Source organism: Symphalangus syndactylus, chromosome 11, assembly GCF_028878055.3.
Source record: "Symphalangus syndactylus isolate Jambi chromosome 11, NHGRI_mSymSyn1-v2.1_pri, whole genome shotgun sequence".
Taxonomy (NCBI): Eukaryota; Metazoa; Chordata; class Mammalia; order Primates; family Hylobatidae; genus Symphalangus; species Symphalangus syndactylus.
In genome coordinates this window covers 127091343-127113987 of record NC_072433.2, presented here as the reverse complement: position 1 = coordinate 127113987, position 22645 = coordinate 127091343, and the positions used below count along the sequence as shown (strand labels likewise).

The window sequence follows — 22645 nt, the reverse complement described above, 5'->3', positions numbered from 1 at the left end:
AACAGAAGCGTCCCCAACCCCACTGATCCATGGATCAGCTGAATCACAACAGAAACAAATAGACTGCGGATTGAAGGCTCGAGGCTCCCACTAAGCTCAGGACGGCTAGGACTGCACGCTTCGCCCACTGCCCCCCGGTGCCTGCAGCGGCTCCTGGCTCCCAGCAGATGCTCTGTCGGCACGGACAAGGGACGGGGAGCCAGCCACCCTGCCAGGGACCTCGAGCAGCTCCTTACCTCCACCATGGTCTGGTTCCCCCTCAGCGCCAGGAGCATGCAGGGACCCAGCTTGTTTTCCGCCAGGGAGAGCAGGAATTTTTTGGTCTTGTAACAGGAGCCCATGAGGATGTGCACCTGTGAGGCAAGAAGGCCCAGGTGAAGGGACAGAGACACCCAGTGACAGCCTCCAGCGTGCTGGCAGGAAGTGAGCCCAAGACTCACTGAACAGACCTGCCTACACGCTGTCCAGACAGCCAGGTGTTCTAGGATCACCAGGCCCCAGGGGGATGCAAGAGACCCTTCCCTGGCACACGGTCTAACCCGGATGAACCCTGAGGACGCTGTGCTGAGTGGAATAAGCCAGTCAGGGAATCTCATGCTCATGATCCCTCTTTTCATTCTGTCTTTTGCCTTTTAGTAGTACCTGATTTAACTATAAGCTCCAGCTCAGCAAGGGTATCTTTTGTATAAACTTATAATACCAAATGTAATAAAAGCTGACTAGAATGCATTTTAAAGTCTGTTGATTTAAACAAATGTAGCCCTTGCTATTTTTATTCTTTTGAGATGCAGTCTCGCTCTATTGTCCAGGCTGGAGTGTGCAGTGGTGCGATCTTGGCTCACTGCAACCTCTGCCTCTCGGGTTCAAGCAATCCTCCCACCTCAGCCTCCCTAGTAAGCTAGGATTACAGGCATGCACCAGCATGCCTGGCTAATTTATTTGTATTTTTAGTAGAGATGGGGTTCACCATGTTGGCCAGGCTGGTCTTGAATTCCTGAACTCAAGTGATCTGCCCGCCTTGGCTTCCCAAAGTGCTGGGATTACAGGCGTGAGCCACTGTGCCTGGCCCTTGTAGTTTCTTTAAGAATCTGTAATAGAATCTCTAAATATGTAATCTCCTGCCATTATAAAATTTCTGATGTTTTAAACACTTATTACGCTGAAGTTTTAAGCAGAAGGATGACTCTGACTCCACTTAGATGAGGTACCTGGATAGGGAAATTCAGAGACAGAAAGGAAAAGTGGCTGCCAGGGAATGAGGGCAGGAGGAAGGGGGAGTCAGTGTGTAATGGAGGCTGAGTTTCAGTTTCGGAAGATAAGAACGTTCTGGAGATGAACGGTGGTGATGGTTGCGTAACAACATGAATGACTTCAATGTCACTGAACAGTGTGCTTACAGATGCTAACTTTTACATGATGGGTACTGTACTGCCAAAACCAAAAAAGCCCCCTCCCCTGCTCCCCTCGGGAGTCTGCTGACTGTTGATACTTTGAATTCCTGGCACCGCTGGAACCGGGCAGAAACTTCTAGGCAGCCTTCGCTATGGGGGTTTCACATGTACGGGGTAGGGGACATGACGAAGCCCAGCCACCTCTGCCAAGCCCGCTGTGAGCTCGGAAGGGTGTTCTGGGAGACTGCCTGCGCCCCAGGAACCCAAGAATTGGCAAATCCTGCTTCCTCTTGGGTTATGTGTTGGGCGGGCTTTTGTTCTGGTGTATGGGCGATGGGGGCCCAAGGGCAGGGGTCCCCGGTCACCAGGGCTGGGGGGAGGCCTTGACACCCCATTGGCTTTCCTCCAACTTCACACAATGGCAAATGCCCTTGGCGGTGGAGAAAGCAGCCTCATCGAGAGGCCGGCTTCCAAGCCATGCATCTCCATGGCAACAGCACACTTTCATCTAGAGGCTGCCTGCTTCCTTCCTTGTGTATATTTTTTCCGCTCCATCATAAACAGCTCCGGCATACAAATGCAATCTCTAGGGCTGGGAAGCCGCCAGCTCCCTGAGCTTTCTTGCACCGAATCCTCACATTGTAGGGTAGGGGTAGGGGTCGCTGCTGAGCGTTGCTATGGTGAAGCTGTGACATCAGAGGAGAACCTGAGAGGTGACCAAGAGCGCGAGAGAGGTGGTGCAGGCTGGCAGGGGCAGGCACGTTCCTAGATGCGCAGGGCCCTGAGAGGCCTGGGGTGGCAGGCGAGGAGTGGAGAGGGAGTGCATGAGGCAAAGGGCCTAAAAATAAGCCCTTTTCAAGAAGCTTCCAGGGGCAGCGCCTCAATTTGTCACCGCTGCACAAACATCTCTGCTAAGTTCAGTGCGGAGAGCCAAACCAGCCACCCAGCAGAGAGGAGAATCACCACCAGCGTCATTTCCGAGCAGCGACTGTGCTGGCCCGCCAGGCACCTTGCATCTACTGTCACATGCAATCTCTACAGTAACCTCGAGAGGCCAATGCGATGCTCCCGGACGAGGGGCTGAAGCTGGCAGAGGCAAGTTACCAGCCCAAGGCGAATAAGTTAGCTCCCAGCAGAGCTGCAACTGGAAGCCCAGTTTGAGTGTGGGAGCACCAGTGACCAGTAAGTGGAGCGGGTTTTCTCAGCAAGTGCAGTCGGTGAGGCTGCTGGCCACTAGGGTGCAGCATCTGCCCTGGGGGAGGAAGAGTCTGTGGTCCTTTATTCCTGGAAGAAAGCATGTGGGCCTGGCCAAGGAAGGGCTTGGAAACAGAAGGCCTGTGCGACCCCAGGCACGCCACCGAACCTCTCTGGGCCTCTGTTTCAACAGAGGTGTAATTCAGCAACAAGGATGCAGTACAGATTAAAAAGGATAGTGCATACGAAGTGCTGGATACAGTGCCGGGCACGAGGAAAGTCATCACGGATGCAGCTATTGGTTTGGTGACCTCACACCCCTCATGATAGTGGGAACAATCACCCCGACCGTGACACCTCCTTGTAAGGATTAAACAAGCTGGTGGACCTGCAATGCCTTCCAGAATCCCTGGTCCCATTGGGCACTCAATTCCTTGTAGGAACATAACCATGACAGTGAACTGTGTGACCTTAGGCAGTAACGCCCCAGGCCTTAGCTGCCTTGCGTATAAAATGGGGCAATGACATGTGTCCTCTTCTCACTATGCTGTGAGAGACTGAGCGCAACTGGGAATGCCAAGTGCTTGGCTTGGAGCCTCAGATAAGAAATGAGTCAGTGACGGTCATGGTCGTCGTCACCACCACCACCACCTTCATGATCAGCATTGTGTTACCCTGGAAACTCAGGGGCTGCCCCAGGGGATGAGGGATGGGGGATGGCTGTTTTACTAGTCAGGCATGGCAAGCCCAGGGCCCACTGGAAGTCGCCCCACTGGCGTCCCACTGCGTACCATGCTGGCGAACAGCTCCCCGTCATCGTCGCAGGCCACCCCTCCGGGACTGTAGAGCTGGAACCAGCCATCTTTGCCGGCCCGCACGCTCAGCAGGCATGAGTGTACCTGCCAGACAGGGGAAGACACAGGTGTGAGCTGCATGCAACCCCGGTGACAAGGGCGACCACGATCTGCACACACGACCGGAAAAGGCTCGGGCAAGTCCCGCAGTCAAGAAACCCGCTCAACTTCGTTTCCTCCAGCAACCCCCAGGCTTCCACCAAAGGCCATGAAAGGTCTTTTGGGAAATACCGTGGCCCCCACACCCCGGGGGACTCTGGCTACTGGCTGTCAGCTGCACAGGAGAGAGGGCAGGCCCCGGCTTGATTGGCTGATCTGAAGGAAGCGGGCCTGTGGCTGCACCAGGCAGAGATGCCCAGAGCAACCACCCGCAATCAGCCCCTTTTCCCCTTCTCCTGCCCCCTTTCCCCTTCTGCTATGCCTTCCTCTGGGTGGGGCCATCTCCTGGGTCTCCGTTCTCTGTCTGATTCTCTGTCCTCCTCTCTCTGTGTTTCTAACTCCTCTCCCGTGCTCTCTGCCCTCTTTCTCTAGAAACCTCTCTGTGCTATCTCTCTGGGGTTCTGCTGCCCCCAGCACCGACTCTCCCTCTTGGGTGTGTGCCTTCTTCCCTCCCTTTCTTGACTTGTGTGGGTACCATCCTCCCCTCCAGGTATCTGCTCTGCTAATCTCTCTCTCTCTCTCTCCCTCTTTGGGACTCTGCCACCTTCTCTTGTTAGGTCTCTGCCCCACTTCCTTCCCTGAGTCTTTGTCCCTCTCCACTGAAGGATCTCTGTCCGTGGCTGGGGGCAATTTCAGTGCCAAAAGCACAGCTCTCACATTCCTTCCCAGAGCTGTGTGTCTGTGTGGATGTGCCTGTCTGTGCATGTGAGCACACGTTGTGTGCGTGTATGGGAGGAATTCTGCATCCACTCTGGCCCCTGCTGTGATTACACAGAGAGAGAGAGGGAAGGAGGGAGAGGATGGAGAGCGGGGGGAGAGAGAGAGAGACAGAGCATGAGAGCCAGGGCGCGTACAAAACACAAAGGACTTCTCCCCACCTCCTCCTGTCCTCCAAAGAAAGCTGAGAGAAGTTCCTCATCATTTCCTTTAGGAAAGGACAATTGGCTGCCAAGAATCCGTTACCCACAGATATTAAACTGATCACAACCCACACACCAGCACACAGAAAACAAAGGCAGTGGGCTTTTATTTTTCCCTCTGAGCTGGACGAATATCAAGGGCTCACTTACCCACTTCAAAGCAATAAGGACTTAGGAGTGTTAAGATACTATTCAACAAATATGGCAAATAATTTTAAAGGAAACAACTTTGGCTTCACTTAGGAAGGAGAAGGTAGGAGGGAAGGGAGAAAGAAGAGTGAGGAGGAAAAGGGAGAGAGAATCAGCAGAAAAAAGAAAGAGGCAAACAGGAGAACAAGGGCCTGGGTGTGGGACCTTGGCCAGGGGAGCTGGCTCCTTCCAGACCGGCAGGTCACTCGGGGCCTCATGTACGTTTCCCTGGTTTGAAAATTACCCTCCCAGCAGCTGGCTCTGCCTCTCTACTCCGAGAAGCAGCTGATACCACTTTTGTTCTCCCAACGTCAAAGTCTGGGTTTGAATAAAGGCTCAGTTCCCGGGATAATTCTGAGACTCTGTCTTCACAGGTGGCAAGAAATGACTTAAGTTTAAGAAAAGTGGAGACACTCACTGTTCTCTGACATTTAAAAGCACCATATCCACCGTTTCTCCTTTTTCCCTCCATGCCTGAGGATCACTTGGGGAAATCAGTGTTTAGAATTGCAGTGTTTTGGAACTAGACTCTTCAAGATCCCTCCAGAACTCGGTTTTTCAGTGTGGTCTGGAGACCAGCCCCTCAGAAGCACTTGGGATGCTTGTTCAAAATGCATCAAAATGCATATGCTTGGCTCCACCCAGGCCCCATGAGCTGCAACTGGGAAGGGATGCGAGGGCAGGGGGGTCTGCCTTTTGAACAAGCTCCTCAGGTAATACAGTTTGAGAAAAATTACTCTAGAACTTATGGAATTACAGCCTGATAAACTGTGGGTTCTGAGTCAGAGAGACCCGCCATGGTTGGACACAGCAAGACCTTGGTGTCCATGTGTCCTCAGATTCCTTCTCAAACACCATTTTCCACCCTCCAGACTAAGGTCCAGTTTGATCCATTTAGCTAAGTCCAACCAGTTCAGTACCACCTTCTCCAGGAAGCCTCCCGGGGATGGCTCCACGGAGAATAACTCCCTCTGTCCTCTGCTCATCCTTCCCCCTGTTCTGCTGGGAGCACGAGTCTAGGGCTGTCCTCAACTGGGAGTCAGGGCCCTACCACACCCAGAACTCATGCACACAGAGAAGCAGGCTGTGAGCATCTCAGGACACAGCACACGGCTCAGTGAGACGGTTATCAGCACCAGGCTCAAATCCTGCCTCAGTCGTGGACGAGCGCACAACGCTGGGAATACTATAGAAGACACTCACAGGGACGCTGTGAGGGATGAGAAAAGGAATGTGTCTGACCCGTGGCACAGCACCTCATAAAGGACAGCTGCTGGTGCTGTTACTATCAGATGATGCGGACCCAGGGCTACGGGCTGGCTTCCTTGCCTGCCTAGGTCCCTGCCCATGTGCACAGGCTCAGGGGCAGAAGGTGGAAGGCTGCCCACTCCCTGGAAGCCCAGCTTTGGTGAGGGACACAGCAGCCCTTCAGGGAAGCCCTTGGCCACAATGACCAGGAAATAAAAACCCAGCTCTGATCCCAGCTCAGATTCCTTGCTGTGCCCAATGATTCACATAATAGCAGAACCAGACAGGATCGAAATGCTGCCTCAGAGCTGGTTGAGAGCTTCCATGCCAGCCCAGCCCAAAATCAAGGCCTCGGCTGCGGGCAAAAACCACCAGTCAGTGGAAAACCACCCCCGGTGAGCCGGCGTTTACAGTAAAACACTGACATCACAGGCTGGGCTCTGCACCAGGCGGGGCTGTGTTTATACACAGGCAGTGGGTCTCTGAAAGCTGTTCTGAATGCCTGTTGGTGACAAGGAGGCCCCCACCAGAGCTTCAGAAGGCCTCTAAGGAGCCCTCGCGCATCCTGCCGTCCTCAGACAGCGGGCCTGAGATGCAGAAAGAAAGGACTCACCTCCTGCCTGGGGTCTTCGGCGAACCTCTGAATCACGTACTTCAGTTCCCTGGAAGAGACGAGGCGGCCGGAGTTACTGCCGGGGTCTGGAACTGAGTGGGAGGTGTGGGAAGGGGAGGGATTGGTGTCAAGGAAGAACGGCCAGGGGGCTGGGCAAGCCGGTGGATCACGGACACGTGTCTCAGGAGAACTGCCAAGAGGAGCCACCACTGCCTCCCAGAATGCACATGCCATAGAGGGAAGACCTCAGGATAGAGGCCGTGCGTGCCAGAATGGAATGAGGGCGGTGCCCAGACACTCACTTGGTGAACTTCTCGTGTGCGAGAGCTCTGTAACAAAAACAGGGGAAAACACAGCGGTTAGCAGAAGCGTTGGAAACAGCACAATGTTCCCAAGATTAACCTCTGGGGACGTCTAGACTTTATGTCTGATTCAAAGAATGAAGAGGAATGTGAATGAAATGGCAACATTTTGTCCCCACTCAAAGCTCCAAAACAAAGGCCTTCTTTGCGGAGGCGACAGATCAGAGCAACGTGAACACACTGGGCCCCCCATTCCCGAAAGTTCCCTGTGCCCACACCTGTGAACAAGAGGGGCTAAGCTGCTGCCTGAGCATGTGTGGGTGCATGTGGGCTCCAGAGACCCAGGTGTGTTCATTAATTGTTCCACGATTAAGACGGGCGGCACTCATTACTGCACACATCAGAGGCCATCGGGGACCATTCTTCTAAGCCGGTTGCCACAGCCAAGAGCGCCCAGGCCTGTGGGGACAGGGGCTGAGGCCAATGACGTCACGACTCTGCCGAGACTGAGCGCCTCTTAAGAGTTGGATTTCTCCAGTCTCAAGTCCTGAGGACCCTCGGGGACTGGCCAGGCCAACAAATGGGGCAATTACCACGTGTAATGTGCCCTTACAGACGCAGCATTTCATAAACACGCTCGGTAATGGGCTCCTTCGAGAGGCCCGGCCACCTCCCAAGGCTGGCTCCTTCCAACCTCTCGAAAGAGACCTGGAGGCATTTAGGGCCTGGTTATTTTGACAAAGCCTTCTCTTCAGGCCATTATCCACCAGACAGCATTCTCTCTAGTTTCCAGCGATCAATTCCATACGGTGCTAGGGGCCGGCAAGAGATAGGCAGAGGGTCTGTTTCTGGCTGCACAGCCTGAGCTGAGCGTTGTACCGGGCGTCATCAGAGCGCTTCCAGCATCTCAGTACGGCACAGCGAGCAATGCCACTCGCATTATCTTTTGATTCTTACTATCGACTCGGAAGAGGAGCGGCAGGTATTACGGTTCCCATCTGGTGCATAATAAAAAATGCTAATTGCATGGCCTGCCAGGCGCCGTGGGGAGGGCTCTGTTTGCACTCTTAGCTCATGAATCATTGTGACAGCGCAGTCAAGCAGCTCCTACAATGTCCCTGTTCTCCTGAGTTCCCCATTTTTCTGAGGAGGGGAGATGTGCCACCCCAGGGGCCCCACAGCTGAGGACGTGGCTTAGCTGGGACCGACGTCTCCAGGGTCTTCCCACTGTGACTTGGCTTCCCCATAACGTGACTGGTCCCCCACTAAGGCCTTGGTGGACAGCTGAGGTTTGTCTCACAGGTGGGAGCGCTCTGGGGATGCGCACGGGACTTACTCTTTGGGGAATGGAATGGGTTGAAGCAAACTGGCCAGAGACGGTCTCCAGTCATCATAGTCCGACCTAGAATGAGAGAGGGTGACAGTCAGCTTTGGTTGGGACAAGGAAAGGTTTATGGCACTGTTTTCGGTCCCAGATGGGGCAAAAGATGGGATGAGAGCCTGGCAGGGAGTCAGTGGCACCGACTCCTCCACCTACTCCCACCTCCAGGATGAGCAAGTCAGTGTTCTCAGCATGGCCTTGAGGACTCACAGCTGGGCCTGTGCAGAGACTTCCTCATGGCACCCAAGGGGGTGAGCTGTTTATTCCCCAGACTTCACAATGCCCTCTGAACCAAGGCTACGTGATCATTGTTCATGCCCTCTTTGGGACCATTAGGGGGTGTTTTAGGCTGAACTTTGCCCCCCATTCATGTACTGAAGCTCTGCACCCCAGTACTTCAGAATGTGACTGTACAGGGAGATACAGCCTTTAAAGAGGTGATTAGGTTACAATGAGGCTGTAGACAGATGTCCTTAGAAGAAGAGGAAACACGGACACGCAGAGCAAAGACCAGCCAGGACTCAGCGAGAAGGCAGCCATCTGCAAGCCAGGAGAGAGGCCTCCAGAGAAATCAGCCCTGCCCACACCTTGATGTCAGGGTTGTGCCTTCCCGAACTGAGAGAAATACATTTGTTGCATAAGCTACGAGGTTGATGGTACTTTATAGCAGTCCTAGCGAACTAATGTAGGGGGCTTAGGCTGGGACCCTGGGGCCATTCTCACCTTTCAGTGATCAGAACTGAGTGGAAATTCTATAGACGGATTCATAAAAAACAAACATTCCATGCTGCTTGTTTATAGTTTGGGTCAAACCTTCTGATTTGTTGGATCCCCTTTTTTTCTTTTTTTTAAATTTATTATTTGAGACAGAGTCTTACTCTGTTGCCCAGGCTGGAGTGCAATGGCGCGATCTCAGCTCACTGCAACCTCCACTTCCCGGGTTCAAGTGATTCTTGTGCCTCAGCCTTCCGAGCAGCTGGGGTTATAGACGTGCACCACCATGCCCAGCTAATTTTTTGTATTTCTAGTAGGGATGGGGTTTTACCACGCTGGCCATGCTGGTCTTGAACTCCTGGCCTGAAGTGATCTGCCCACCTCAGCCTCCCAAAGTGCTGGGATGGCCAGGTATGTGGCTCACGGATGTAATCCCAGCTGCTCAGGAGGCTGAGGCAGGATAATTGCTAGAACCTGGGAGGCGGAGGCTGCAGTGAGCTGAGATCACCCCACTGCACTCCAGCCTGGGCAGCAGAGCGAGACTCAGTCTCAAAAAAATAAATAACTCACAGTGCTGGGATTACAGGTGTGAGCCACCATGCCGGGCCTTAGTGGATACTTTTATTTTTGCTTTCAGACAACAGCTTTTCTTCTTTTCTAAGAGTTGATGCTAAATACCTAGGAACCCAACTTACAAGGGGTGTGAAGGACCTCTTCAAGGAGAACTACAAACCACTGCTCAAAGAAATAAAAGAGGACACAAACAAATGGAAGAACATTCCATGCTCATGGATAGGAAGCAACAATATCGTGAAAATGGCCATACTGCCCAAGGTAATTTATAGATTCAATGCCATCCCCCCATCAAGCTACCAATGACTTTCTCCACAGAATTGGAAAAAACTACTTTAAAGTTCATATGGAACCAAAAAAGAGCCCGCATCGCCAAGTCAATCCTAAGCCAAAAGAACAAAGCTGGAGGCATCACGCTACCTGACTTCAAACTGTACTACAAGGCTACAGTAACCAAAACAGCATGGTACTGGTACCAAAACAGAGATATAGACCAATGGAACAGAACAGGGCCCTCAGAAATAATACCACACATCTACAACCATCTGATCTTTGACAAACCTGACAAAAACAAGAAGTGGGGAAAGGATTCCCTATTTAATAAATGGTGCTGGGAAAACTGGCTAGCCATATGTAGAAAGCTGAAACTGGATCCCTTCCTTACGCCTTATACAAAAATTAATTCAAGATGGATTCAAGACTTACATGTTAGACCTAAAACCATAAAATCCCTAGAAGAAAACCTAGGCAATACCATTCAGGACATAAACATGGGCAAGGACGTCATGACTAAAACACCAAAAGCAATGGCAACAAATCTAATTAAACTAAAGAGCTTCTGCACAGCAAAAGAAACCACCATCAGAGTGAACAGGCCACCTACAGAATGGGAGAAAATTTTTACAATCTACTCATCTGACAAAGGGCTAATATCCAAAATGTACAAATAACTTAAACTAATTTACAAGAAAAAATCAAATGACCCCATCAAAAAGTGGGCGAAGGACATGAACAGACACTTCTCAAAAGAAGACATTTATGTAGCCAACAGACACATGAAAAAATGCTCATCATCACTGGCCATCTGAGAAACACAAATCAAAACCACAATGAGATACCATCTCACACCAGTTAGAATGGCCATCATGAAAACGTCAGGAAACAACAGGTGCTGGAGAGGATGTGGAGAAATAGGAACACTTTTACACTGCTGGTGGGACTGTAAACTAGTTCAACCATAGTGGAAGACAGTGTGGAGATTCCTTGAGGATCTAGAACTAGAAATACCATTTGACCCAGCTATCCTATTACTGGGTATATACCCAAAGGATTATAAATCATGCTGCTATAAAGACACATGCACATGTATATTGATTGCAGCACTATTCACAATAGCAAAGACTTGGAACCAACCCAAATGTCCATCAATGACAGACTGGATTAAGAAAATGTGGCACATATACACCATGGAATATTATGCAGCCATAAAAAAGGATGAGTTCACGTCCTTTGTAGGGACATGGATGAAGCCGGAAACCATCATTCTGAGCAAACCATTGCAAGGACAGAAAACCAGACACCGCATGTTCTCACTCATATGTGGGAACTGAACAATGAGAACACTTGGCCACAGGGTGGGCAACGTCACACACCGGGGCTTGTTGTGGGGTTGGGGGAGGGGGGAGGGATAGCATTAGGAGATATATCTAATGTAAATGATGAGTTAATGGGTGCAGCACATCCACATGGCACATGTATACATATGTAACAAACCTGCACGTTGTGCACATGTACCCTAGAACTTAAAGTATATATATATACAAAAAAAGAATTGATGCTAATGACGGTAATATCAATGACAATAACAACAGCAGCTCCGATGTCACGGAGACTTTCTACACACACTGCATTATGCTAAGGGCTATACCTTAGTTCATTTACTCTTTACAAGAGCACAATAAAGTCAGTGTGACCAACCCCACTTAACAGATGAGGAACTGGAGGCTCAGAGATCAAGGTCACACAGCTGTGGCATATGAGGAGTCACATCCAGGCTTCTGTGACAGCAGAGCCTTGGCTCTCACCAGCCCTGAAAGGCCACAGCTGGGATCTTAGCAAAAGCCAACGCCTGCCTGGGTAAGTAAGGAGGGCTAAACCTCAGTTAGACCAGGTGCAGGAAGCACCGTGCTGTTCACCTGACTTCACTTAACCCTTCATGAAAGAGCCTCCTTCCTGTGTGCAGGGCCAGCGGGAGAGGTCAGTTATCCACTTCAAGTCATCTACACAGCTAGGAAGGGGCAAAGCTGGACTCAGAACCAGGTATTTCAGGCTCTATCACACCGTGGTGTGTGGTGAAGCCAGGCACCAGGGTGTCACCCCCGTCCGACCCTGGGAAGACCACTGTCCCACAACTGAACAGTATTAGCACTGCTGATAACGCAGATGCAATTTGCTCCACGCTGCCTGCGCACTGGGGCTTGAACCAAGGGCACTGCCTGTGTTTGCTCATGGGATCTGCCCAGAGGACCCTGTGTGGTGAGTCCAAATTACAGACAAGGAGCAGTATGGCAATTCACTGACTGTGACCACAGGGCTGTGACACAGCCAGGCCACAGCAGGGAAGCAATAGCTTCAGGAGTTTCCTGAGGCCCAACAGGCTGCTTCCCGACCACCTACCAGCACAGCTTTATAAAGAAGGAGTTTTTTGGCCAACTCTTGCCCCCAAAAGCTGGGAGCGTCCAGAGAACTCGCCGTCGTCTCAGTCTGAGTACAGATGGGCTTGCATCACACAGCAGAGCACTCATACATGGCCCCCAGAGACAGTAGTCATGACAACCCCCATTTTATAGACAAGGAAAATGAGGCTCAGAGCTGTTTGTGATTTCCCACAAGTCACCAGCAAGTGGCTGAGATCTGACCTCAGGTGCTTCAAAGACCACGACACATCCTCTCAGCCCCAGCACCTGCACTGTGTTTGTAACCAGTTCCCCCACCTGGGTTCCGGATCTCTCTGGCTGTAGGGACTCTGCGGAAAAACAAACTCAGAGGTAGTCAGTTCTTGCCTAAGCCAGGCCTGGGCACCTCTGACGGCCCAGAGCTTAAAACCCTGACACATAAAGTGAGGGGTGGCCGCTGGAGCACTCCCCATCTGAATCGCAGAGCTGTCCCTGGTGCTCCCCAGCTTCTGACCATCTTGCCTCAGACCACCCCAGGGAGGGGCCCGGGTCTCATCTCTGCATCCCCCATGCTGGGCCCCGGGCCGGGTGGATGGCTGGTGCTTGAGAGGGGACTGTTGAACCTAAGACCCAGCACACAGTGGGACCGGGCCAATGACAGAGCCTGGGACCTGTGATTGGCTTCAGGGCAGAAGGGATGTTGAGTCTCCATCTGGGGGACTAGCATGTGCCACCAGGTGCCAAGATCGAGTGGGATGCCGACTTAGATCCTGGCTTGGACTGGGGCAGGAGGAGGGATCTGAACCCTTGTCTAGTGGCCCATGTTGGGGAGGCACTGCAGAGAGATGCCCTACTGATACCTGGGCACCACCCATGGGAGAGGCCAGGGGGTGCTCAGACCCGGGCTGGGCAGAGGGGTGGTCCCGGGACCCCTACCCACATACAACTCACCACAGATACACTGTGTATCGGTTTGTGTGCTGTGTGTCTAACTGTGCCTTATATACAAACAGGAGGAGATGCTTTTTTCACCAAGTACAAATGTTCACTCCCATCGACGATACGCGGTTTAGATAACCCGAGTGAGGGCTTTTCCTGCCCCACCTTCCTCCAAATAAGCCCACGATAGAGTGGCAGCCTTTAGAACCCCAATCATACCCTGGAAGCTTCTGACGAAAGGCTCTGATGCCAGACGTGGAGAAAAGAATGACCAGGAAAGCCTGTTGCCTGAGATAAGTCCTGACAGTGATGCCAGCGGCCGCTCACTCACTGCCTACCCGACTTGCTCACTTAATCCCCACGGCGGTACATGAGGGCAGAGGGTGCCGGTGAGGAAGCTGAACTCCATGCCTGGGTGGCAGGATGAGGACTGAGAGCAGTTCCTTTGGACTGCAGTGCTTGAGGTCGGAAAGCCCAGGTGCGGCCTGGGGGTCTCAGAGTTGCAGGAGCCTGAGGCCTGTCGTGTGCATGTCAGGATACAGAGACCCCTTTATGCCCCCGTGTTCACATGCTCCCTTCTGAGGGGTCATCTGTTTTTGCAGCTAGCTTGTCTTCCCTCCAGAAGAATCACCTTCCTCCTTTCTTCCCACCTGTCCCTGACTCATGGTTTCCAGAAAATGGAAATGCAGTTGACAGCAACCTCGTCTGCAGTGCCTGCCGCGTGCCAGGTGCTCTCCAAGGGCTCCCCATGCGTCAACCCATGTAACTCTCCCAGCAACTCAGCTGGGCGGGTGCTCCTGGCACCCCCATTTTATAGGCAGGAAAATGGAGACACAGTGAGGGACTGCCCTGGCCCCAAGCCACACAGCTGGTGAGAGCTGGGATCTGAACCTGGGAGCCTGGTCCCAGCATCTGTGCTCCACCCTCTCAGTAACAACGTCTCACAAGGAGGGTGGACCGGCTCACACCTGAGGAGGAGGACGATTTCCCTATATCACAAGGGCACTGGTGGGCACATGGTGACTCATGCCTGTAATCCCAGCACTTTGGGAGGCTGAGGCAGGAGGATCGCTTGAGGCCAGGAGTTCAAGACTAGCTTGGGCAACATAAACAGATCCCATCTCTAAAAAGAAATAAAAAAAGTAAGCCAGGCAAGTGGTGTGCACCTGTAGTCCCAGCTACCTGGAAGTCTGAGGTGGGAGGATTCCTTGAGCCCGGGAGTTCGAGACTGAAGTGACCTGTAACTGTGGCACTGTACTCCAGCCTTGGTGACAGAGTATCTCAAAAACCGAAAGGGAGGGGAGCACTTACTTTTTTTTACTTTAAAAATATAGCATATTCTATGTAGAAATGTCACGAAATACAGAACTCTAAGGAGATTTGAAGTCACCCACAATCAGAGGAGTCAGGGTCCCCATGGCAGGCTACGAGCCCCAGCAGCAGACCCATGGTCACTCATCACTCCTGAGCCTGTTCCGTGAACTGCGAGCGTGGCTTGCACTCCCAGGTGCTCAGCCCACTGGGAGGCTTCGGCCTGTCTGAGGCGGGGTCTGGACAGAAGCGTCCTCCTCTGGGTCTCCCAGCCTGGGGCTCCGCTTCCTGGCAGCTCCCACAAGACCGAGAGGGGTGCAGGGGAAGGAGGGAGAGGGCAAGTGGACTTCCGTGCCTCGGCCCAGACCAGCTTGGAAGTCTGTGACCCCAGTCTGACCAGGTTGGTGGATGAATGGGGGGCGCTGGACAGAGGTTGTGGGGGAGGTGAGGCTGGGTGTCCCCAAACTGGCAAGCCCATGAGGAAGGGAATGAGGGACCTTCCTGTGCATGGGCCTCTCTGTGACGGGCCTCAGCACAGGCCCCAATGGCCAGGAGAGTCCCCACCTTGGGACTGCCCTGGCTCTGGGTGGGCCTGTTATCCTAGGATGGGATGCCTCTGGCCATTGGGGCAGTCTCCCATTTGTCCAAGCCTGGCCTGGGATGGGAGGGCAGGCAGCAGGCAAGGTGTGAGGGACCTGACTGCCCACCCAGGAAGGAGAAAAGAGGGCTGGGCCCTCCACAGCTTGGAGGGAGGGGACGGGCAGGCAGGCAGGTACCTGATGCATCCTGCTGACCCCAACATGCCTCAGGCATCAGGCACCTGCACATTTAACCCTCCCATGAATGGGGCCTTAGAACCCCCATCTCACAGATGAGAAACGGAGGCCCAGAGAGGTTCAGACACTTGTCAATGGTCGCAGAGCTAATGGGGGACATGTTGGGCCTGAACAAGGCTTTGTGAGTGCAAAGCCCGGGTCTCCCACCTCACGCAGTTCAGCTGGGATTTTAACCCAGTTCAGAAGATGCCACCTCACTTAGAGCCCTGTGCTGCCCTGTGGACAGGACGCTTCCTGCCAGCCTCGCTGCTTTCCCTGACTCACAGAATCTCCTGCAAGGCACGGGCAGAACGTGGCGGCGTCACGGCGGCCTGATGCTTGGGAAGGCACGGGGCATGAGAAGGCCCCTGTGGGGCACATTCAGACCGTTTTGCTCCTGCTATGCAACATCCAGAAATACCTGCTCCCTTGAAAGGCAAACCAGCTGGCCTGGGGATTTGAACCCAGGCTGAGAAACAGTGGCTGTTACCCCCAAGGCCGGAGGACCTCAGGAAAACTCCCTTTCTCTCCACCTGTGCGGTCATCCCATCAGGGGCCTTCCCAAGCCCCACAGCAGATCTGCTGGCCTTAAATGCTCCAGCGACCTTTGAGTTTCTACAGAGTTATCATGTGCTCCAGGAATGAGCAGTTTAAAGTTTCCAAACAGGCTGGGCATGGTGGCTCATGCCTGTAATCCTAGCACTTTGGGAGGCCGAGGTGGGCAGATCACTTGAGGTCAAGAGTTCGAGACTAGCCTGGCCAATATGGCGAAACCCCATCTCTACTAAAAAATACAAAAATTAGCCGGGCTACGTGGTAGACGCCTGTATCCCAGCTACTGGGGAGGCTGAGGCAGGACAATGGCTTGAACCTGGGAGGCAGCGGTTGCAGTGAGCAGAGATCACGTCACTGCACTGCAGCCTGGGCGAGAGAGAGAGAGACTCTGTCGCCAAAAAAAAAAAAAAAAAAAAAAAAAAGAAAAAAGAAAAGTAAATACATATAAGAACTGGCCGGGTGCGGTGGCTCACGCTTGTAATCCCAGCACTTTGGGAGGCCAAGGCAGGCGGATCACGAGGTCAGTAGATCGAGACCACGGTGAAACCCCGTCTCTACTAAAAATACAAAAAATTAGCCGGGCGTGGTGGCGGGCGCCTGTAGTCCCAGCTACTCGGAGAGGCTGAGGCAGGGGAATGGCGTGAATCCGGGAGGTGGAGTTTGCAGTGAGCCAAGATTGCGCCACTGCACTCCAGCCTGGGTGACAGAGCGAGACTCCGTCTCAAAAAAAAAAAAGAAAGAACTACCCAGAAGAATCCAAGACTTTTTAAAAATTACAAAACAGGCTGGGCACAGTGGCTCACGCCTGTAATCTTTGGGAGGCTGAGGTGGGCAGATCACTTGAGGTCAGGAGTTCGAGACCAGCCTGGCCAACATGGCAAAACCCCGTCTCTACTAAAAATACAAAAATTAGCCGGGCTTGGTGGCGGGCACCTGTAATCCTAGCTACTGGAGAGGCTGTGGCAGGAGAATGGCTTCAACCTGCGGGGCAGAGGTTGCAGTGAGCAGAACTACTGCAGGTAATACAGGATGTCCCCTGGCCCTGCCTCCCGGTCATTAGGACAACCCCAAATTTATCTGCATTTCCCTGAAGTTCCCCGAGGGAGGGCCCTCTTCTAGCTGAGCTGCAGCCCATCGAAGCCTCTTTTAAAATCTAATGTTTGCAAAGAGTCCCGAGCGGTAGACAGGAGCCGATCAGAAGCGCGTCCTACCACTGTGGCCCCAGTGTGCCACGGCTTCCACACTCTGCCCACCTGAGCTTTACAGCAGCCCTGCTGAGTGCTTGATGTCACTGCTCTTAGCACTTGGCAATACTCAGGTTCAGAGGGACTGAGTACAGGGACCAGTATGGCATTTGGCATAGAATCTGGCCTGGCGTAGGTATACAACAAAAGCTGGATGAAAGAATGAATAAACAGGTGGATAAATGCAGGTGTGAATCATACATAGGTGTCCAGCAGGAGAAGAGCTGGACTCCAAATGACTACAAATCCCAAAGCTCTTCTTCGCCTCCCGAATCCATGTTCTTTTCATCACCCCACCCCTCCTGCGCCTCATGTGGTGATTTTTTTCAGCATCAACCTCGACCTGCATTTGGAATAGTTTTCCTTTTCAAGGATCTCCAGGAAATTTTTGCAACTTAGGTTACTTTTCAAAGTGTCAAATTCTAATGATGCAGGGGCCTTCCTATGGGAACACGCAGCAACTGATCAGGGCCTGCGCCCCACTACCCCTGCCCCCTGGCAGTGGAGCGGGAAACACTGACCTGTGCACCCTGGGACCCGCACTGTCCTCTCCAATGGATGTGGTTCACCCCACTGGGTCAAGGCTCTAAGCGTGCCTTCCTGAGCCCTGCCTGGCAACGCCCTCTTTAAGACCCTTCAATTCCACATAAAGTCATCCTTTTTTTTTTTTTTTTTGGAGACGGAGTTTCGCTCTTGTTGCCCAGGCTGCAGCACAATGGCACGATCTCAGCTCACTGCAACCTCTGCCTCCTGGGTTCAAGCGACTCTCCTGCTTCAGCCTCCCAAGTAGCTGGGATTACAGGCATGCACCACCATGCCAGGCTAATTTTTGTATTTTTAGTGGAGATGGGGTTTCTCCATGTTGGTAAGGCTGGTCTCGAACTCCTGACCTCAGGTGATCCACCCGCCTTGGCCTCCCAAAGTGCTGGGATTACAGGCATGAGCCACCGAGCCCGGCTGCTTCTTTTTTTTCTCTATGTGTGACTCTCATTTGGACAGCACTTCAATACTGATAACAGCAGTTCACGCTTTTATTACTGAGATGGAGTCTCGTTCTGTCACCCAGCTTGGAGTGAAGTGGTGCAATCGTGGATCACTGCAACCTCCGCCCCCTGGGGTTCAAATGATTCTCGTGCTTCAGCCTCCTGAGTAGCTGAGACTACAGGCGCCCACCACCACACCTAGCTAATATTTGTATTTTTAGTAGAAACAGGATTTCGTCATGTTGGCCAGGCTCATCTTACATCCCTGGCCACAAGTAATCCGCCCGCCTCGGCCTCCCAAAGTGCTGGGATTACAGGCGTGAGCCACCGCACCAGGCTGATAACAGCACTTTACTCTTACCAAGAACCAGAGGCTAGGCCAGCAACAGAAATCTCCAACATCCCTGAATTTTCATGCAGTCCTCCGAGAAGACACGCATTTTACAGACAAGAAAACTGAGGCCTAGAGGAGCCACAAACACTGGCCACAGTTCCACAGCAGCTCAGGCCCACGGTCACATTTCCTCAACGCTGAGATGCAAGTTTCTTGTAATCCAGGTGTGCAATGAATGCCATGTGGCTTTTCTCTCTCAAAGCACTGTTACTGAATCAATGACGCATCTCACCCTCAATAGTATGGGCAAGCAGCGGGAACATGGCTGCATCATAAATGGCGGCTACTCCCGTTGGCCAGGTGTTCACCTCACAGAGGTGTCTGCTCTGTGCCAGGCACTGAGGGCTGGCCCCTCCCATCTCTTTGCCAATGCCAGACGCAGCCATACTTGCACCACCTCACAGCCTGGGACCGGAGGCTCAGAGAGGATGACCAACCGTCCAAGGTCACAACTAGTATGTGGCACGGGTGAGACTTGAACCTAGCATGGTCTGACTCTGAGTCTGTGCCTTTCCTGACGTATCTCACTTTGGAGCCCTTTGAGCGACTGGGGTTGTTTGGGTCCAACCAGTTTGAAGCCTCCAACGAGCCAGCAACTTAAGCAGCCTGCTGGGTGTAGGGAGGAAAGTTGTTGGGAAAATGCAGTTATCAGGCCCAAATTGTGTTGAGCTCCTCCAGGGTGGAAGAGGCTGCTGGAAGCATAATCCCATTTTGTGGAGGGCTTCAGGATGGGCGTGAGCTGCTCCTCTGCGTAGCCCCATCGGGAACCCCTCCCGGCTTGCCCTGACGGTCCTGGGCCCTTGGCGATGGCCCCGACCCCCACCTGCACCCTGGCAGCTGGGTGATGTGGGCAGGCAGGGGGTCTGGACGCCGATGGGGGAGAACAGAGCCCTCATTCATGAGCATGTTTATGAAGAAGGAAAAAATGTGTGTCAAATGCATGATGAAACTCAAACCCTTAGTGCTTAATGAGAAATAGGAGTCAGGCCCAAAATAGCGAAGGCCCAGGAGCTCACGGTGTTTGCAAAACCCAGCTGGAACTGGGGAGCTGGAGTGGATAGTGGGGCCAGTCTCTGGCCTGGAGGCTTCTACCTCCATCAGAGCAGGGAGCCCCCTCCAAAATTCCGGGGAGGTGCCCTAACCAGGCTGCCGGTGGGAGAGCTGGCACCCTTCTTTGTCCTGAAGACACTCAAGGCTGCGGTGTGTTCTTGGAGTCGCTCTCTTAGTGGGATCTGGAATTCCGCTTGGCTGGGGGTGGAGGTCACTGAATGTGGTTATGCCCTCACCTGACCTCTGCTGCTGAGACCATGAGGCGGGGCTGGTCGTGAACCCCTGGGCACACCCCACCCTTTCCTCTCTGGGGTGAAAGCCAGGGCAAAGGAGGCTATGTGGGGACGCTGCCTCCATGATATCCTTCAAACCAGCAGACTCCACCTTGCGAACGTCTGTGCACGTGTTCATCTAGCCACAGGCCTTGCTATTAGAGCACAGGGGGCACCCCAGGGTGCCTCTCAGCCATTTCTCCAGCTCACCAGGCCCTCAGAAGCTGCCCTCTGTCCCTCAAAACCCTGAGCAGGCTCCAGGAGCAACACACACATGACAGAAGGACCAAATGCTGCCCAGCCGCGTGACAACACAGGGCCTCAGGGAAACCCCACCCACCCACACAGACAACACCCCAGGCACCGGGCTTCCGAGTGACCTCCCTGCAGGCTGAGGACCCCGGGAGTCCTGGCTCTAGACAGGCACCATGCATTGGCTAAATGTGACAACACAGCCATACCCCCAACCCCTCCGAAAAGTCCAGCAACCACAGCAGCTGCATCTGAAAATGCCCATCTCTGGATTCAAAGCTCCTGAGAGTGGGGCAGAGCTTGTTCCGAAAGTTAGGAGTTTGTGGAGCAAGAAAGGGGGAGGTGTCTGCTGAGTGTCTTCAGACCTGAGCTTGTCTGTGGAACCACATGGCTCTGTGGGGAGCAGAAGGGAAAAGTCAATGAGGTCCCTCAAACTGGGGCTCCCGGAACCAGGTGCTCACGGGTTTGAGATGTGTCAGGTGGAGCGTGTGGATGGCAAGGCTAGAGAGACCCTTAGGGGTCAAGGATTAAGAACTGTACTCCCCTCCACCCTAGAGTCACACAGTTGAGGTTCAGGGAGGGGGAGGGACAGGCACAGAAAGAGCCAGCTCAGAAGCCACACCACCCAGAGGAGCCCTGGGTCCACGGGTCTCCTATACCCACACCCAGGCACACACAACACCAATGCGCACACATACACACCCGGCACATGGCACAAATATGCACAGCCACATACCCAAGACAGACTCACACACTCCTGCACATGACCTGTCACTCACTCAGACACATGCATACGCACAGATACTCACACCCCAAAGACACATGGCATGCATGGCTCACACAACACACACATACATGGGCTCATGCACATACCTGCAAACACACAGAGAAACACACATGCTCTCTAACCCTACAGCACAAATGGTTATACCCACATGCATGCAGTCACAGCTACTCGTGCACAAAACAAGCCCAAGTGCCTAGCCACACCCACTCCTGTGCATTTAACACACACACACACACACATCCCTACAGAGAAATCCACATGCATGCCCACACCCATCTCTCCTATAAACACACACAATCGGCAGACCACGTGTGCTGTCGCACCCACATCCACCCATGGCCGTTCAGGCACACAAAGACACTCACAAGCTTGGAGGATCCCACACACCCAACACAGTAGACATGTCCACACACTCAAAGACACACTTGGGCACCCTTGTGCTCCTGCACACCCTGGCAGATGTATCCAGATCCTCACACACACACAAACTTGTGCAGACATATGTACACATGTATGCTTGGGCATGCACCTTACCCATGTGCCCAGGCACTCAAGCATACACGTACAAAGCCATGCATGTACCCCGTGTGTGTATACATACACCATATGTTCACAGATACACAACCACAGCCACGTGTGCCTCACCCACTTGTACATATGCACCCTGTATGCCTGTACTCACAGCCACACTTGTGCTTATGCACACTCTTTTTTTTTTTTTTTTGAGATGCAGACTCGCTCTGTCACCCAGGCTGGAGTGCAGTGGTGCGATCTCGGCTCACTGCAAGCTCTGCCTCCCGGGTTCACGCCATTCTCCTGCTTCAGCCTCTCCGAGTAGCTGGGACTACAGGCACCCGCCACCACGCCAGGCTAATTTTTTTTGTATTTTTAGTAGAGACGGGGTCTCACCGTGGTCTCGATCTCCTGACCTCGTGATCCGCCCGCCTCGGCCTCCCAAAGTGCTGGGATTACAAGCGTGAGCCACCGTGCCCGGCCAGTGCTTATGCACACTCTTGCACACACCAGCTCGTGCGCACTCACACACACGCCACTCTGCCATACCCAGCCCTGCGTAGCTCCAACCAACAAACACAGTTGCACCCAGCAGCAAAGCCCAGTCTCCTCCCACCGGCCCCGGGGGAGCACTCGGGGGAGGCACATGGGGGGCACTCACAGCAGCTTGAGGATTTCCACGTAGCAGCCGAGCGTGCGGTCGGCCTGGGGGCCCAGCTCGATGCTCATGGTGCTGCAGGCGGGGCTGACCATGAGGCAGTCGATGAGGTTGGGCTCACTGTCGTTGCCTGCGCTGGCCGTCAGCGCCGGCTTGGCAGTGCTGGTGCGTTCCACCTCCACGTGGATCTCACTGGAGGCCACAACCACCGACTTGAGCCGGGCCTCAGACAGCGTGGCTTCCTGAGACACCAGGTCCGGGCTGGGGTGCAGAAGGCGCAGAGGTAAAGTGGGCTTCCGGTCGCACGGCTGCTGGCAGCCATTCCGGATTTCCTTCAGGCTTGGGGAATTGTCGCGGCTGGGGGAAAAGGCGGGAGAGGGCACTTGAGTACAGGCACTGTTCATGATGCACCATGACCCACCAGACTAAAGGCCTCCCTGAATCCCAGGATGAGGCCAAAATGTAATACTATCATCATTCCTGTGCTACAAATGAGGAAACTGAGGCTCAGCCTGGGTGCACGGCTTGCCCAAGGTCTAGACCGGAAGTGCTGGGGATGGCAGCCCAACCCAGGTTGCCTGTCTCTACAGCCCATGCTATCACCCCAGCACATAACAGGTGCTCAATAACTATTTGCTGACAGACTGAGTGGATGCTGA

The 22645-nt window shown here is 53.3% G+C and overlaps 1 protein-coding gene across 1 annotated transcript in view; it reads right to left on the bottom strand.

The window, feature by feature from the left end:
- CMIP (c-Maf inducing protein) overlaps positions 1-22645 on the bottom strand; it is a 267356-nt gene that overhangs the window by 12567 nt on the left and 232144 nt on the right. Inside the window, exons 10-15 of the mRNA XM_055299683.2 lie at positions 21990-22343; positions 8207-8272; positions 6871-6897; positions 6569-6617; positions 3377-3484; positions 237-353 (exon numbers count right to left, since the gene is read on the bottom strand). Of these exons, the coding sequence (XP_055155658.1) occupies positions 237-353; positions 3377-3484; positions 6569-6617; positions 6871-6897; positions 8207-8272; positions 21990-22343 (721 nt within the window). The remainder of the gene's footprint in view (positions 1-236; positions 354-3376; positions 3485-6568; positions 6618-6870; positions 6898-8206; positions 8273-21989; positions 22344-22645) is intronic.